This window comes from Semicossyphus pulcher, unplaced genomic scaffold (assembly GCF_022749685.1).
Source record: "Semicossyphus pulcher isolate SPU_LCO1_2020_fin unplaced genomic scaffold, fSemPul1.0.p SCAF_8, whole genome shotgun sequence".
NCBI lineage: Eukaryota > Metazoa > Chordata > Actinopteri > Labriformes > Labridae > Semicossyphus > Semicossyphus pulcher.
The window spans coordinates 8,958,171-8,976,645 of record NW_027211759.1 but is presented as its reverse complement, the minus strand read 5'-3'; the positions used below and the strand labels follow the sequence as shown (position 1 = coordinate 8,976,645).

The following is an 18,475-nucleotide window of genomic DNA, read 5'->3' as shown; positions in this document are numbered from 1 at the left end:
TACATTCGCCACAACGTGTCAGTTAAAACCAGAGATATTACTGCAAATATGACATTTTCAGCTCGATTCATGGAGTATCACATGTCTGCTGGTTCTTTTCTCAGTTTCTCTCTTGCCGTGAGTCGGTTTCAGTGTGATTGGCCGGGCGTTCAGCCAACCCACCAGGATGTGTGTCTAGACAACACGGAGTACACGGACACACTCGGAGCTGCAGTTTGGAGATGTAAACCTCACAAAATCATCTGTTATACAATCCCACAGTGTGCAGAGCAGCCAACCCACAGATCAGACTCTCAGGCTTTCTTTCTCTTGTTGAAAGGTCAAGTTCAAAATCATGAGAGTCCAAGAATGCCTTTAAAAAAAACACCCTATTTGTTATGATAGAAAGGCTGTAACAAACTGGCACTGTTAGATCCATCTGGGAATTGATTCAAATCCATTAAGGCCTTAGGCGTTGCCATTTGGACAAAAAGGCCTCTTCTATCAACAACCTGAAGTCAAAATTTGTCAGAGTCTTCTGAGAGTTGGCAGGCCTCTGCTCAGCCTTTAAATAGTAAGTATAACTAAGTTAGGACACTATTTATATCTCTTATGGTCGTGCTTTTTAAGGTTCGGTATGCACTTCTATTCATTAACTCCTCTCTGTACTCCATCAACATGTCTTTTGAGTCGTTTGCCTTCTAATGATCCTCCAGTTATGTCAGAATTACCTCTTTGCAATGAGTCTCAAATCAAGCATGACCTGATTAACCTGTTAGGTAGTCTCAGGGCTAAATTGCTGTTAGTGCTTACTGGCCTCCATCCCACCCACCGCCTGCTTCATTATACAGACAGACACAAGTCAACTTGATTAATAATACATGGTCAGCTGATTTAATCCAAATTTATTTACTGAAATGGGCCATGTTACCAGCCACCACCAAGGTCTTCCTAGGGTCCACACAAGTAAACATTACATTATAATGTGCAACAGTGATGTACTTAATAATAAAAGGCAAAAGGGAAGCAAAAACATCCATCCATTCATTATCTATCGCGCTTATCCTGTTCAGGCTTGTGGGGGAGCTGGAGCCTTTCACAGCTGTCATTGGGTGAGAGGTGGGGCACACCCTGGACTGATCACAAGTCAATCACAGGGCTGACTCACAGAGACAGACAACCTTTCATATTAACAAACACACCTACGGACAATTTTAGAGTCACCAATGAACCTAACGAGCATGTTTTTGGACTGTGGGAGGAAGCAGGAGTACCCGGAGGGAACCCATGCAGGGAGAACATGCAAACTCTACACAGAAAGGCCCGTTGCATCTGAACTGGGATTGGTACAAGGAACCTTCTAGCTGTGAGGCGACGGCGCTAATCACTGCCCCGAACCAAAAACAATGATATGATAAATAATGATGAACAACCAAGCATAAACTAACAAGGTTTAAAGCTTTGGTTTGACACATGGGCCCTCCACAAGACAGGGTCACAAGATATCTGACAGTGAAATGACAGACTTTGTTGTTTATTTTTATCACATGCCAAGTATGTACGTGTTCAATGTACCTAAGATTTTCAATTATTTCAAAATTTCCCAAATCTACATGAACCTGTGAAAATTTGAATTTCATTTGTGATGTTTTAGTGCATCTGTCTTCTACCCTCATCTGTTACCAAGATGGCAGTTTAGTGAATATAATGACACTTTTTTGACAATAGTTCTGGTTATGTGGTTATGACCTCAATCACATGTGATTTTTTTTTTCTTTACAGGGAATATAAACAAACGTATACAGACAAACATACATTCCCACTAACCCCACTTCCTCTCCAGACCTGAAAATATACACAATTAAGAAAAAGAATAATGAATACATAAATAACAACAAAAAAACTTTGAAATTTTTGTCCATCCATCTATTATCTAAACCGCTTATCCTGTTCAGGGTCGCAGGGGGCAGGAGCCTATCCCAGCTGTCATTGGGCGAAGGGCGGGGTACACCCTGGACTGGTCGCCAGTCAAACACAGGGCTGACACATAGAGACAGACAACCTTTCGCACTGACACCCACACCTATGGGCAATTTAGGGAACCCACGCATGCACGAGGAGAACATGCAAACTCCACACAGAAACCGGGGTTTGAACCGGTGACCTTCTAGCTGTGAGGCAACAGCGCTAACCACTGCACCACCGTGCAGCCCCAGATCAAATTTCACTTATTTTTAATTCATCTATTTCACTTGTGATATATCTGAAAGTCTAGTGTCAATTTATCACAAATTAAATGTTCCAATATGGGGATTTTCCACATGAAATGTTTTCTATATGCAGTATGATGAGAAACATGTGAAATGTATTTTTCTGTGGGTGTTGAAGTTCATTGTTTCTGAAAGGCAGTATGGGAGCATAGGATTCTTGAAGATTAGAACACATGATTCCTTTCCACAAACGCCCGGTTGCATTATTTTCAGTAAGTCTAAGTTTACATGCTCATTAGAACTGTGAGTGCCCTCATTATACAGAATGTCTCCAGAGAAAATGAATGAATCCAATGAGAGTGGAGTTGCCGAATTGGCAGACTATATCCGATCAATAATTCATGAGTTTGCCAGGAAAGAGCTCTACTGACCTAATTACGCACAATGAGCCAGTCTGTGGGCTGGTGTGCGAGATGATACACCTTAGTCTGGATATACAATCATCTATACTTAGTAAACATGAACAAGTGCGCTAAATTAGACCTGGGTCTTTTCTGTATGTAGACTCACATGTCTCATTACCACCATTAAGCTAACGTACAACTATCTTAATCACTCGAAATATAGGGTGCCAAAAATGGCAACCATATTTTCAGTTTCAGGATCCAAAGCTGATAACTTGGTTGCCTTGAATCACTTTACTCACTCTCATTGAAGCCAACCAAATGTTACATTTTGAACTCCTTTCACAATAAGTGTGCACCCTAAAATCTTCTAGGATTTCGTTTGAACTTAATGCAACATCACGGCAGGCTTTAGTCTTCAATTAACGAGCAATAATGTGAGAGAATGAGTTGGACCCAATGATCTGTAAGCCACAAAAAAAGGGCCCTTAATTGAATTGGAAGCAATGGAAAGCACTTTTTTATAGCTTGCAGGGAATTGAGAAGAGATGGCGTTCTAATAAAAAGAATATTGTCTAACCTCGGCATTGTTCTGTAAGTAGAACAACTACTAAGTAATACTAAGAAAAGGGCCTCTTACAGTAAATGAAGCCCTGATCTGCATTTCAGAATGAAGGGCAAGATCATGTCCAGGTGAGTTTTGATTCTCCTTCCCTTACCAGATTATTTAATACTGCAGTGTTAATTATATACTGTGGACTTGTATATACTGCGATTCCACTGAATGCTAATGTAAGGTGCTTCTATTTTGTTGTCTCACTCCCTGCTCATCATCCTCCCTCCAACTCAGTGTCTGTCTTATTCCTCACAGGATAATCACAGTGCTGACAGGGTCAAGAAGGCCTGCCAGTGTGTGCGTGTGTGCGAGTGTGTTTGAAAGTAATCAGACCGCTAGTCTAACTGATGAATGACTCACCGATGGACTCAGACAGCTGCCCACACACACTCGTAGCAGAGGATAATGCCTGGTGCATGGTGAACCAGAGGGTGAGTATGGATGATCTGCATATCTGTGAGACAGTTTAACACATTGTCATGTACGCCCTGCATACATCTGAGACTCTTATCACTTATTGTTTTCAGGCAGAAACTAAACTACCTAAACTTCTGCTATTGCTTTACTTCTCCTGCTGCCACTGATAAGATTGCACTAAATCGTATTACTTCTGCTCTTTAATACTAGCAGTAAATGTAGAAGATTTTAGTAATTGGTGTGTGACTTGTGCTCTCTGATGAGTGCAGTTTTGTTCTGCCAACTTCAAATAGATCTCATATTGGTGTAAGGCAAAATTTTAAAATTATAAAGCCAATTTTATTCGGGCAAAAAGCTGCATGTGGCTCATCAGCAGCTGCTTGGCCACTCATGTACAGTGCTGCATCTGCTACTGCAACTCCAACTTCAGCTAGAATTACAATCTCTTATAATAAGTCAACTCAACTCAGCTTTATTTACCTATATGGCATCTTTCGAACAAACATGTAGCTCAAAGTTATACACATAAGAACAGATAGGCAGAAAATAAGAACATAAATTGACTACAAATTATACAATTTTGGAAGACTAAAAAGTAAAAACAGTAAAATGTCAGAAATCAATAAATAAAAATCAGTAAAACGTAATCAGTGAGATGAAATAGTAACCAGAGATAAAGCTACTGTAAAAACAATGATATAATAATGATAAGGATAATGATAAACAATGATGATACTTTGACTAAGGCTATAGTATTACTCCAAACCTAAATTAAAAAGATAGGTCTCTAATTTATTTAAAAAAAATAATATACTATATCAAAATGATATTACTGTTCCTTCTAATACTACTGCTACTTCAGTTACTGCCTTACATCTTTCACTTTACTGTGCTGGTACATTTACAAGCAATAGTTTGCTGTTAATTCTGCCTCTAACACGCTGAAAAAATGTCATCTCGACCCAGTCTCTAAGTTTACGTAATGACGTTTAAGTGACGCGAGTGATGATGACGTTGAACTTTGATTGGCGATTTGATTGGTTGATTCGTATTCGATTGCAGGTGCGGGACAATGTACACAAACGTTACTCTAGCAGTTTCTAATTTAGGAGTTTCTATAAACTCCGAACCCAGTGAAACATAATACGTTCGTGCGTTTTTGTGTGTTGAAGCTAATCAGCTGGTTATGGGCCGCTTCACCTCTTTAACCGCTAGAAAACGTGGATGATATTTGTGACTGACTGCTAAATCCAACAATGAGGATGCTAACATGGTGGAGACATTTGTCTTGCCACAAATGCAGGATAATGAGGACGATGAAGAGGATGAGGAAGAAAGACTGTGGGACCAAGCTGCATTTAAACTGTAAGTAAATATCGAGAGCTAAAAGTAAGCGACTGTTGTTATGTGCTGTGAGCCTCGGGCTAATGTTAGCTACAACCAATGACGGGACCGCATAGTCTCATACAAATCTCAATTAACCTGCATACATTAAAAGATACTGGCTTCATGTCCTTTCATAATTAGCTGACATAGATTCATATTGGACATTGTACGCCATGATTGAAAAGCTGGCTTAATATAAAAAACAACAACAACGTATTAGTAGTATTTTATTTAAGTATATGGCTATTTTTTTTACAACTGGATGCAGGCCAACGATTATCAAATAATAGAAATAACCCCTCTGCGTGTGTTCTATTATTTGGCCAGCAGATGGCACCAGTGTAATTGGAGATCTTCAGGGAAAACCTTAGTGGACCACTAAAACAAGGCATTTCTTTGTGTGTATGTGTGTGCGTGTGTTGCCTTCAGAAATGGCATGTATAATTATGCACATGGGCCAGCTTGTCTGTTACATAAACGTGATGTTAAAGCATAGCATAACCCAAACACCTGCATAGTGTGTGAGTCAGTGAAGGAATAACATTGCACGCGACCAACAGGTTGTGTTTGCTGGTGTTGAACTGCGAGCTTGTGTGATTTATAGGTGTCAGTGGGCCCAGATTCCTTTCCCATCTGGCCCATCAGAGGGTTAAGCTCGGGGTGGTCAAATGCTCTGACCATTTGTCTCTGTTATTGCTTTCCCCACCACATCATGGTAAACAACCGCTTCATCCTGCACAGTTAATGTTAGTGTCTGCCAATGGAAAAACAGGACATATGTTGAGGTTCTGCACGTGTTTGTGTTGTTTTTCAGGGCATTTTGCAGTACTGTAGAGGGACTTATTGCATCAAAAATGTCTGTGATGTGCTATCAGTTAGTTTCTCTAGTCATATAACATGATATAATTGCATTACATGACCTTGTATGAAATTGTTATATAAAATAGAGGAAACTTTGGTGGTTCATCCAATTTTAAAAACAAAATTCAGGAAACGTAACCCTAATTCCTGCCTCATCAAAAATAATGACTTTTATAATGTGTTTTTGTATTTTTAATTATGAAAAACAAACAAAAATAGAAAGCCATCGCAAGAAAAGGTGAGAAAATTACATGAAAATTGCAAACTCATAACAATATTGGAAAAATTATATATAATTTAGAATCTAGTGTTCCAGGTTTTGGTGCAAAAGGAAACAGTCCCATTGAGTGTGAGGTGTAAGTTGAGGGGGGTAACTACATGTTTTAGTTAAGCTGTTTGGACTTGTTAATAATGTAAATTTGATAAAGTCTTTAAAATAGTTTATTTCTTGACTCATCCATTTTTTAGCGAAGTCACTGTGCGATCATGATGGTGTGCCTGATTGGCACACAGCATTGATATAGCAGTCGATGTGTAATCACAGAGGACTTGCAGCTCCTCATTATGAAGACATTGTAAGGTGTTGATGAAAGTACAAAATCAATGCATATTGATGAGGAAGAAGTCTCCCTAGCATTTTCTGTATAGAGAGCAGAATCATTAATGTCTCTGTAACTTTATAATGGGAACACAAAAAAGACCTGTAATGTTAATAAGAGTTGAGATGCAAAATCTTTACTGCTTTGATTTTGCGGCACAAAGCAGATCCCCAGAAGTAAGCACGTGACGCATTAACAGCGCATCCCAATAGGTCACGTTTTATTGTGGTGTTTTTTCACACAGCAAAGAGATAAGACTGAAGCTTTATTTGATAGAACAGGAGGTGGGCTGCTGTTCTCCCACCACACACAGGTGATAATAGTGCTGTTTGTCAAATTGCACGTGTGGGATTTGTGTTTAACTAAACATAAAACATGTAGCTGCTGGTTATAGATTAATACTATAGACATAATATAGACATATAGAACTTGCTCACATGTAGTTTGTGTACATTAGGAGTCAAAAAGGAGGATACAAAAAAGAGGCTTATTTCTCAGATCTGCATCGTGAGCTGTTAGCAATAAGTGCTTAATTTTAAAGTTTTAAAAAGTGTGTTTGTTGGTTTGTCAACCTCTTTTTCCTACCACAGATACCTACACCAATCTTACAGTAAAGTCAAGTTTTGACAAAGATTGTCACCACTGTTTTGTGACAAAGCAAGTAAACATCCAGTCAGTTAGGATGCACAATAATATCAGCACATCATTGGCATTTGCAGATAAAGACTTTAAATAAAATATCAGCTCTGTGATTGACTGATGATCAGTCCAGGGTGTACCTCAACTCACGCCTAATGACAGCTGGGATCGGCTTCAGGCCCACAGCGACCATGAACAGGATCAGCGGTATAAATAATGGATGAATGTTTTACATCTAAAAAATAATAACTTAAATACGGATTTGCATGTTGATTCCACTGTAGCAGAAACTCGATGGTTTCTGTAGTTGGTTAGAAAAGAAAAAGTGCATAAATTGGTGTCGGATATTGGTCAAAAAAACACTTGGAAAATATTGGATATCTGTAAAAAAAGAAGCTATAAATCCAATGTTTTAAAGCTGTTTTCCCTTTTTAAAAGAGACGTTTTCCTTGGACACAACATCAATGTAGCTTTGGACTTGACATTCAGCCACATCCCCGTGTTCAAAGCCCAACACAGCACCACAGATGAGAAGTTGTGATAAAACCGCAGAGAGCACATTTCCTCAGAAGCCAACAGCTCGCCTCTGGAACATGCAACATTAACCAGGCGGGGAGGCAAAAAAACGAGCAACACCTCATCTCTCTCCTCTGGTGACATTACTGTTCACAAACAAGGCTTTCACAATCACAGAAGGTCAGTGTTTCCCTAACCTGCGGGCATGAGCGGGGGACTGTTGCTCTGACTCCTCATTAATCATTGTCCACCAGGCCAATTCAACCTGCTGGTAGTTTCTAGGCAACAAGTCCGCTGTGAAGGCATCGCATGCCACTCATAGTTTAGTGGTTTTGGTGTGTTTGTGTGTGAGTGTCAGTCAGTTGCATGTGGAATAATACAGCTTATCATGTTTTCTTTGAAATCAACACACAGTTTTTAAAATATTCCTAGCATAATAAGGAGTGTCGTCAATGGGCACAAATATATCATTTGGTTTCACGCTTGCTTTGTGCTGCGTATGTTCTGTACACACAGGTAACACGTCATGCAGCCGCTGGATAAAGAAGATCACAATCTCTCCGTCAGTGTCTTCTCACCTCCCCTGCTCTGCCTTTGATTCCCACCTGGTTCGGATGTGCACAGCGCGGGTCTATCATCTTGTGTGCAGCCTCCATATGAAGCCGTGCTGTGATCTTGCGGCACATCAAAGCGCATTTTTGATTAATAAGGTGATGGCGTGACCTTTCCACTTCTTTGAGACACCAGGCTAAAAGGCTTTAGAATATATATGCCTACAGCTGTGTGAGGTACACGCTGTGATGTAAAGCCGGGGCATACATCTGTTTGATGGATTAAGATTGGAAAGACAACTTACTTTCCTCTCCGTTCTTCAAAACCGGCTGTGTTTCTTGTAGTTAGATATATGCAAAAATGATGTGCAGGAACGGTGACATTAAGGTGGCACACAGAAAAGGTCATGTTACCTAAAGGTGTTTGCTAACTTAAGGATATGCAGGTCGACCTTTTATCTTTCTAAAGTTAGAAAAGAAGGGCTGTGTCCGACATTTCACACACTTCTACATTTTATTTAATTCCTACTTTAACTGTTGTGTGTACACGCACATAATGAATACTTCTGATGGATGATTATGCAGAAGTTTGCGTGTTCATCCTCATATTTCAACCACAGGCTTAAGTTGTAAACACTCGAACCTTCAGCTAGTTCAATTTAAACATACCGTGGTAACTCTTCTGTTCAGTCTGGATATTTTGGGACATCTCAGACTCCCACCCTGTCTCCTAAAAATGCACACTTCTATGTGCTGCTATTTTCTAGCATTAAATATATTTTGTGAGAAACAAACATGCCCAAATTAAGCAACTTACTTTGTGTTTTTCTAACTCGCACTCCATCCACCCTGACGACCTCTGTGTCAAGTCCTTGCGGTTACTTTAGCCCCGTGTTTACATCACAAACTTTTGTTTTGATTCAGGCAGCCATGATGTTATCTCGGAGGCATATTAACCATTTTAAAGTGTGTAAAGTAATTCTGTTAAAGAAGGGCTGCAGGCTACCTCTTATATTGTGCAAACTTAAGCATGCATGCTAACAACTTCTGGATTAAAACATGTTGACATTTTGCATATGGAAATCATCGAGTGCATATTTAACGTGTGATTTATATTAGCTATAGTTTGTGGTGTTCTGCAGGTTTACAAAACATGTCCCTCCTCAGTCCAAAATATAATGTATGGTTTTTTTTCTGGCAGTGGGGAAAAGAGCAGCCCAGGTTTCGGAGTCGGTAGTATATCAATAAGTTGTAACATCACAGGCAAAGTTTGAAGGTTTCAGACTTTTGGAAAAGAAGTGTCTCAACATAATCTCTACTTTAGGCCCACTGAGATGCTGTGTTCAACACGTTTGCTTAGTTGAGTAGCGTATTGAATTTTGAAAATGTTATTTGTCTTATTAGTTTTCAGTCATTGTTTTTGTTTTAGTGTTTCTGGTTTTTATTTATTCCTTCAGAAGTAAATTGTATGTTTTTCCTCACACGTCACGCTTGTCATGGTCATGAATCTTACTTAGGATTGAAATTCCTCTGGTCCCCCTTTCCAAGACCTCGGCTACAAAATACCAGGAACTAAACCCTTGGCTGGTAGGAAACAATAACTTATAGACACTCAGCCGACCAAAAAGATATGCTGACAGTTGAAAGTGGAAGTAGATAATGGACAAACAGTTTATATAACCACAGAAAAGGTCAAATCTCTGTAAGATAGATAAATGTTACAGGAGACCTGGACAAGCTATACATCAGGAGGTATTTCTCACCACAGGAGGGCTCAAATTGTGAATATACTGTCATTCCTCTTTGTTCTGAAACTGCTCCTATGGGTAACATTCCAGCTGCTCCATACATTTCTTCCTCTTCAGCCTCCCTCACACTTCCAGGATGCAATACCTCTCGGACAATAACGTTTGATTGGGCACCAGATCTCATGCATGTTTAGACCTGCTTGTTTGCATGAAGTGAATGACCTCTGGGGAGTGATTAAACAACACAATACTAAATAGAAACGTGTGTTCTTTTCAAGGCCGATGGAAGGAGAACAATGGAGCAGGAAGGGGGAGGCTGCATGTAAAGGAGGTTGATCGCCTTAAGAGCCTCGTTTCATCTCCGTCCTCTGATCAGGCTGCTGAAAGAACTTCCTGTATTAAAGACATGTTTATGTGAAATCCACTAATAACCCACAAATTTTGGTCTAATTCAGCCCTGAAAAGTGACTTTGTAAACACTTTGTGAGACTGTTATGTTTATGTTGGCTGTTGGTGTCCATAGGTTGAGGAAACAGCGGGGTGTCAGGTGGAGGGAAGCCAGCTGTGGACACAATTGTCCAGATTGACAGAAAACAGGACTCGTTTCCTGAATGGAAATCAGGATGGGTGTTGTTTTCTCACTAAGAAAGGAAGCGTGGATCTTCTTAGACTCGGGCCCCCGTCGATGCATGATCAAAATGTTTTTCTACTCTAAAGAATGCATCAGAGGGAGCCCCGTTTAGCAATCTTCAATCCAACTCTCTGAGAAAAACAAGTCTCTTTGAGCCGTCTTTCAGCTACTACAGAACTGCTTGTAAGGAGAAACCCAAACTGATGCTTGTGGTCGCGTTTCAAGCCAGAGAGGCGAGAGAGTGAAGTATGTGTGAAGTGATGCTTGAGAACAATGTCTGCAGAGGCCGAGTGCAGACATCTTCAGACATCTGTTCAATTCTGCTTCTTCGTATCCATCTTACACTTCCCTCCATGTGTTTACGCCTGCGGTATTGATACATGAAAAACATGCAGAGAATATGAAAGTGTTGTTGTTGTGCTTCACAGATTTACACTGGTGGACAAATGAGAACCTGCTGCAAAGGCCTGAAAGATTTCTATTAGCAGAAACAGGCTGTAAATAGTCCGAAACAAAGCTAACAAGAGAAACGTGCAGCAAATAGAAAAGTGTTATGCAAACAGACACAAACCCTGAAAACAAGTGCAACAGCAAAATGCTGCATATCAAGTCATAACAGCAGAAACACTCCCGGGGCCTATTCTAGGAAGCGAGTTTAACATACCCAGTGTATCTTTTCCTGATCTGGCTTCACTTAACCTGACAAAGGCAATCACGCTGAGCGCTCACACAACACTGGTTATCAAGTCAACCCAGGGTTTCTATGAGCGCAGTCACATACAAGGGCCGTTGTTTGGAGGAAATGACTAATCCAAACACGGACAAGTCTGCCGTCAGCTGATCGGCATATTTTACAAACTCAGAGCAAACTATAATTTTAGAAAGATAGGAAGAAATGACACATAAAGCAGACTAAAACGCAGAGTGAGTAAATGTGTAAATATAAGAATATCACTGCCCCATCATTAGAGCGCAATATGTTTAATGTAACGTATTTATTAATACGCTGCACAGATGTATTTTTGTTGCGTTAATGACAGATTTAGACCCCCTGGTCAAAACACCCAGCTTGTATGCTTAGTGTGAAAGGTTACAATCGGCATTCAGATCCTGTTAATTATCGCCTCGGCTCTGATCGGCATTGATGGGAACAGAGAACCCGGGTCGACACGCTAATCTCCGCCCCCTTTCCAGCGCGATGCTACGCTCCGTCGGTAACTTCAGCGACTCCTTGTCCTTGTACGAATGCTTACTTTCATATTTCATCATATCTTTCTGAGTACAAAAGTACTTCAGGCTTCAGTTTTTATCAGTCTCTGTTGTAGATGTATATCAGTAAAGCAAATCGTATGGTAAAGCAGTGCTTTACCTCTCTCTCTCTCTCTCTCTCTCCCTCCCTCCTCCCTCTCACGAACTGCTCACAGCTCCTGAATCAAAAGACCTGATTTGTCAGTAGGTGGTGTTTAGTTCAGGTTGATCTCTTGTCTCCGACATAACCTGCTCCGGAGTTCAGCGCAAGTTACCATGGTGATCAACCCCGGTAAAAAGTGAGCCATCTTTGTCGTACTGAAAACTCAAAATTAACCCTGAAGTGACCTTGATAACAACAATTCCTGCGTTGTGGTATCCCCCCCTGGCCTGCCATTTGCACCATTTTTGCGTTTGCAGCTTGTATCTCCTGGAAATCTCACAGGCTGTTGCACATGTTGGCAACCATACAGAGTAGACCCCTCTCTGACAAATGTATCTTTCTCGCTCCATTTGTCTAACTAGCAGCTGAGTAGAGGCGAACAGGAGGCCGTTTAGTCTAAGTGCGCGTCCCTTTTTCCTTCCTGTGTCGTCACAGAATAAGACAATTTAACCAGTGAAGAAATAGATAAATTGCAGTTTGGTTTTTTATTTTTAATTAGCAGAAAATGCAGTGTTGAACTGGCACAAAGAGCCTCTTCTGTGGCAGTGCTACCTGTTTTATGACATCTGTCTGGTCACCTGCTGCCTAACTTTGAGTCATAATGTTTTTAATGTCTCTGGAGAAATCTGATCACTGCCTCCTGCAGCTTTTGCTTGGTCTAGACTCTGACTGACAACCTTAGCCTGGATCACGTTAGCCTGGCCACCCTTTCAGACGCATGCCACTTAATGATTGACATGTCTAACGAGATGCAGAGCAGGTTCCACACAGGGGATTTGAGACATGTGCATTAGAGCTGCAGCCTTAACTCAAAAACATGGCTGCGTAATCCCAGCTGATACCAGCCCGGATCGCTGATGCTTGTTTTATTCCCCTTTTTATTGCCGGCCATGACCACCTCCATCCTTTATGGCAGGTCAAAACATTCTCCTCCCTATTTGAGCGACTAATATAATTTCCTGTAGGACTTCCACTCCCATAAGTCTCTCTGATATGACGACCAGACTCTTATGTTAGAAGGTCAGATGGTGAGAGATAAGTGGAGCCGCAGAGGATCAGCGGGGATGTGAGGCTTTAGTAACAAGGAGCCTTCAAAAACTGGTCGATATCAGCAGAACGACGTGCGTTACCAGAATAAGAGGCTCATTAGATTGTCAAATATGTGCAAAACCTGAATGAAGTAATATCACTGCATTATTACATTACACAGTTATGATTTCATAAGAGGTGTAACACATTTTCAAATGGAAAAAGAGGAACGCATTAACTCTATTAGACAGTAATATCATTAAAAATCAAATGAAATTAGGCTGCATTACTGGTGGAGTCTGACGGACAATTACAGTGTCACATTGCCCAAAGTGTTTTGTAGCCATGTAGTCTGATTTTGAGACATCTCCCTTTCTTTGATTTATAGCACCACACCGATACAAAGGAGGTGAATGGAGTTTTGTCTGTGTTGCTCGAGTACTGAAAAATAAGATTTAAGAAAATTTAACTGCTACACATCTTTCCAGGAAAGGTGTCAATGTTACTCTGAATACAGCTCTGCTGGAACCGATTTCTTTGGAACGACTTTCTACAAAGGAAACCAATTAAAACCGTTCACGGTGTGCTCCTGGAGAAAAACAGAGACGTTGTTTCTGGAAAGAGAAGTTCCTGTTAAGAAATAGTTCAGGAAATATGTCTCACTCCTCTGCCGAGCGTTTGATGATAAAATCATTACCATTCTCCGTCTCTGTATGGTCAATGTGAAGGTACAGCGAGCACTTTATCCTAGGATAACCAAATCGACCTACCAGCTTGTCTAAGGCTCACGTTTTAAAAAGACTCCAAGCCAAGAAAAAGTTCAACATATAAAGTCCACTTAAATCACAATTTGACATGTTTAAACTTTAGTTTTTGATTAATTAATCAGCATATAGCATGTAAATAAATTTGATTTTGAAGTGCTGGTAATTGGAATTTGTTTCCTTCTTACATGCCTAGCTAGCTATTTCCACCTGTTTCCAGTCTTTATGCTCAGCTAAGCTAAGCTAACCAGCTGCATGCTGTAGCATCAAACTAAACGTACACACCATGAGCAGTATTGATCTTATCTAAGTGTTTTAAGGTAAGAAAGTAAAAGTGAAAAGGCAAATTTCTCTAACTGTCATAATATTAAATGTTTAAAATGTCATTTCTAAGTCTAAATTGTCAACTTTGGGGCCTGCGTCCACAATCTCAATTTCAGAGCGCTTCTCACCGGCACTTACTGTTGCTAGGTTACAAAAGTTGACCGGCGGCACTTATGCTTCCGTTGGTAGTGACCACTAAGTCTGTTTTAAAACATTTTGTATGCTTAATATCTGCTTTTATTCAAAGAAATGTGAGAAATGAATCTCGTCCTGGCGTTAGCAGCAGCTCTACTCCTGGAAATTGTACCCTAGAAAATACGAAACGATAAGCTTCTCCTTCGCCATTGTTGTTGACAAAGTTGATATCTGAAGTCCCGCCCCTTCTTGATTTTGATTGGTCGGTGAGGGAGAAGCGTCACTGACAAATACAGCGGTGTTGCAAAAGTTTAACCATTTTCAACTGGCGATGATTTTACTTTAACCAGCACTACACTACACAAACAGCTGTATTTAATATATTTTTAAGTAACAGATTAAGCTATTTACATCGTCTGTTATGACTTTTGTAGGTATTGACAGCTTCTTGACTAAAAGCCTCCCATTAAAAGAACTCCTTTTTTCACATTACTTTAAATCTTCACTGTTGCATAATCCTCGATCTTGGCAGGTTCTTAGTGCTTAGATTGGCTTGAGATACGAAATAAGCCTCAAAATTGCTCAATCAATCTTCAGCAACAATAACACCAGAGATTTCAAGGTCGTGTAGCGACTGAATGAAGCATAAACAGTGAAATGAGCTGTGGCTGTGAAAACAGAACAAAGAGCCAGCGTGGCCTTCAGTGAATCAACATGTATATTTCAACATATATTTATAGTATGTTTACATTATTTTCCATGTGCACAAGCCATTACAGACAATTACAACTCATGTTGAACAGATTTACATATATTACTTCTATTTACAGATATTTAAGTGCCTTTTTATGTACAAATATACAACACAGCTTGATATTACACAACACACATCTTTTTTAAGGATGTCCAAGAACCATTACTGCGTTGTAAACACTTTAATGTGGAAAACTTGTTATTGTGTCTGGAGTGGAAGTCGAGCCACACATCAGACCCCCCGCTGCGGTGCAGGATGTCGGGGAAAAAGAGGAAGTGTGTTGACGTAGCGTGTGTGGAATGTGTGAACTTCTCGACATTTTGTGAAGCCGTGGGAGGGGTCTGCGGGTCCGTAGGTACACTCCTCCAGCTGTGGCCAATCTCACTTCATCAAAATCCCCACCACACTGTAAATGTGTGTTTATGTGTAGGTGAACTTGTTGCTATTTTCAAGGGAATCCCTTCTGCACAGCTGAACAGGAATGAAAGCCTCTCTGTAGGGATCAACACAAAGGACTGCCTGCTACAACATGAAATAGGTGGATGCGGAAAGGCCCAGATTTATGTCTGAAACCTAAAGCCTCTTTTTGTGTAAAGTTAAAGCGCTTTTTTTAACATAAGCCACTAAAGTCTGTTTCTGATAGAAACAACAACAACAAGGAGAGCTAAGCACAAAGGATGAGGTAAACGCCTCAGCGATTTAGAGACGTGCGGTGTGATCGAGTTCTTTTCACCACCACAAACCTCCCGGCTCTTCTGTTTTTATCTTTGCAGACACTCTACCAGGAAAGGTGTTTAGCGGCACCGCAGGGAGACATAACCACTATGAAAAGCATCAGTATTTCTGGAAAGGGGCTTTCTGTGAATAACATTGAAAAACAGAATCATGCAGGGACTGAAAGAAATCATTCTGACCAGTTAGAGCTGTCCAATTTTTCAAGATTCAACTAGAAGATGTAGCAGTTAGCATCTAGTGCCGTGGAGATATGAAAACATGGTGTATTTTATGTAAACTTTGCAATGTCCAGATGTTTCCTAACCTCTTTGCTGAGGTTGTGTGGGAAAACAACATTTTAAACCATAAATGTGTCCGTATATTCTGTCCTTGTTGCTAATTCTCAACATCCCTCTGGCTGCTGTTTCGTGCAAACTGCTTGATTTCTTAATGGTTTGGGCTGCATTTAATTACTGTCAGTACTGCCCCGAGTTAAGATGTGTTCATTCTTCATGATAACTTTGATGCATCATTTTCATTTATGTCCCAGTAAACAGAGTTGTCTGGCTGCTTGTTCAGTCTGCCTGAATGGAGGTCTTGGGAGAATTGTCCAGCTCTCTCCAGTTGCCCGTGCTGCCCGTAGGACTCCGATTGGTCATCTTAGTCAGCAGCGTTGTTCTGCGGAGGCTGCTGTCTGAGTCCTCCTTCTTGTAGTCCGGGTTCATTTTGAGGAGGCATGAGAAGCAGTGCACAAAATCCTGGAGGAGGTGACCGCTGAAGATCATGTATATCCACGGGTTGCAGCAGCTGTTGAGACTGGCAAGGAGCGCAGACAGAGTCACCGCTGTGTTCTCAGAATCTGGAGAACAGAGAGAGAGAGAGAGGAAAAGGATGATCAATCTGCGAAACATCTGGAACGGGCTAGGCTGCAGAAATGCCTGGCTAATGCGATTAATCTGATGGTGAAATGTAAAATCTATTGAGTCTTTAAGAGGAGAAAATGCGCCAAACTCAGAAGTTCAAAAAGTTAGTTTCCTTTGCTAATCCGATTTACTTTAAGCCTGTTTGGATCAAGTGTCATTTCCCTTATATCGCTGAAGCAATCTGTCTGCTGGCATGTTGGTTTTGTCTGAGAAAAAGTTCAACAAGCAAAAGAACCTGAAGCAAGCGCAACTTTATCACCCAATTACATTATTTTTATTTTAAGGTTGAAAACATTTTAAAGGGTATAAAACTAAACGTCTACAAATGCAGTTTCTGCAGCCAACTTTGAAGGCTCTTAGTGCTGCACTTGTCTGTTTTATGCAGATGAAGTGGCATGTAAACAAAAGTTCAGTGTAAACACATTTCTTTTTGTCATTTTTTATTAGAAGTTTTATTCACTCATGCCTTATTTGATTATTTTTGGATATGTTTGACGATTAAATCCGTGCGTAAAGGCTGTGCGCACTTGGAATTTTGTTTACGCACGGTGCGTTTTTTGTGCCAAGTGACCAAGTGCTTCCTTTTATGCTGTTATTATTTAGACTACATGCTACTTCCTTAATAAAGCTGCCACACTTGTAAATAATGTAATGATTAAAACATTTCTTCAGAACTCACCAGCCCACTGGAAGTTTTCATCCCACACAGACCACATCTGCACGGTGAAAAACGGCGCCCAGCAGATGATGTACGCCAAAACTATCACAAAAGTCATTTTCACAGTCCTCAGTTTGGCTCTGGATATCGTCGTGACGCTGCTGACTGAATTCTTCCCAATTAGCCCGTTCTTGCTCGCAGCACCAGCCGTCGTTTTTCTCTTCTTGTATTTAATATTTTTCCAGATGCTGTGGCAGATGAACCCGTAGCACATCATGAGGATGATAACGGGCACGAGGAAGATGCCCACGGTTATCCAGGTGATGTACGCCTTGGCGCCCCACGGCTCGATAAAGTGCGCCCAGCAGTCGTAGACTTCCGAGCCGTTCTTTATCTCGCTCAGGGAGAAGATGAAATACTGCGGAGTGCTGAGCACCAGGCTGCACATCCACGTGGAGATGATCATGATGTAGGAGCGCTGGGTGGGCTGCTGGAGGGTTTTCAGAGGGTGGCAGATGGCGATGTAACGGTCCAGGGTCATCATCACCATCATGTAGGTAGACGCAAACATCCCCATCACCTGGAGGTGTTTGACGATCCTGCAGAGAAAGTCTGGACCGTAGAAGCGGAAGGTGATCTCCCAGCAGAGCTGCGGCAGCACCTGGAAGAAGGCGACCACCAGGTCAGCCAGGCTGAGGTGTTTGATGAAGAGGTGCATCCGCGACATCTTCTTCTTGGTGTTGTGCATCGCCAGCAGGACACTCACGTTCCCAATCACAGCAACCACAAAGGTGATGCTCAGGACCATGATCTCGATTTGCGCTACCTCCTCGTTCCGCGCAAACGGATCGGACCCGTTCGCGTGGACGGTGTCGTTTCCAGGCGTCCCCATCGTCAGGTCATCGGTGGGGCTAAAAGCCAGAGAATGGTTCCCTCCGCTCAGGAGCAGCGCATAGTCTGGAGTGTGCATGGCACTGCCCCTCTGTGCGCCCTAGCAGATACAGTGCCAGAGGGGCTGTGAAGTGCCTGTCCGATCCGTATATGGAGCTACCTGATGCTCACACTGAGGAACACGCTGCTCTCTGACTTGTGGCCGCTCTCCGGGCTTTTTAAACTCGAATCAAATTTCAGACAGCGTGTGCGTAAAGCGGATACACTGCAAAAAATAAAACACCTTGTAAAGTCATTTGGTGTAATCATGAGTCC

The 18,475-nt window shown here is 41.3% G+C and overlaps 1 protein-coding gene across 1 annotated transcript; it reads right to left on the bottom strand.

The window, feature by feature from the left end:
• Positions 1 to 15,025: 15,025 nt before the first annotated feature.
• On the bottom strand, positions 15,026 to 18,239 carry avpr1aa (arginine vasopressin receptor 1Aa). The gene is made up of 2 exons (XM_069685868.1): positions 17,291 to 18,239; positions 15,026 to 16,547 (listed from the first exon to the last, which is right to left on the bottom strand). The coding sequence occupies exons 1-2, from the start codon at positions 18,237 to 18,239 to the stop codon at positions 16,264 to 16,266; spliced, it is 1,233 nt and encodes a 410-aa protein (XP_069541969.1). The 3' UTR covers positions 15,026 to 16,263.
• Positions 18,240 to 18,475: the final 236 nt, after the last annotated feature.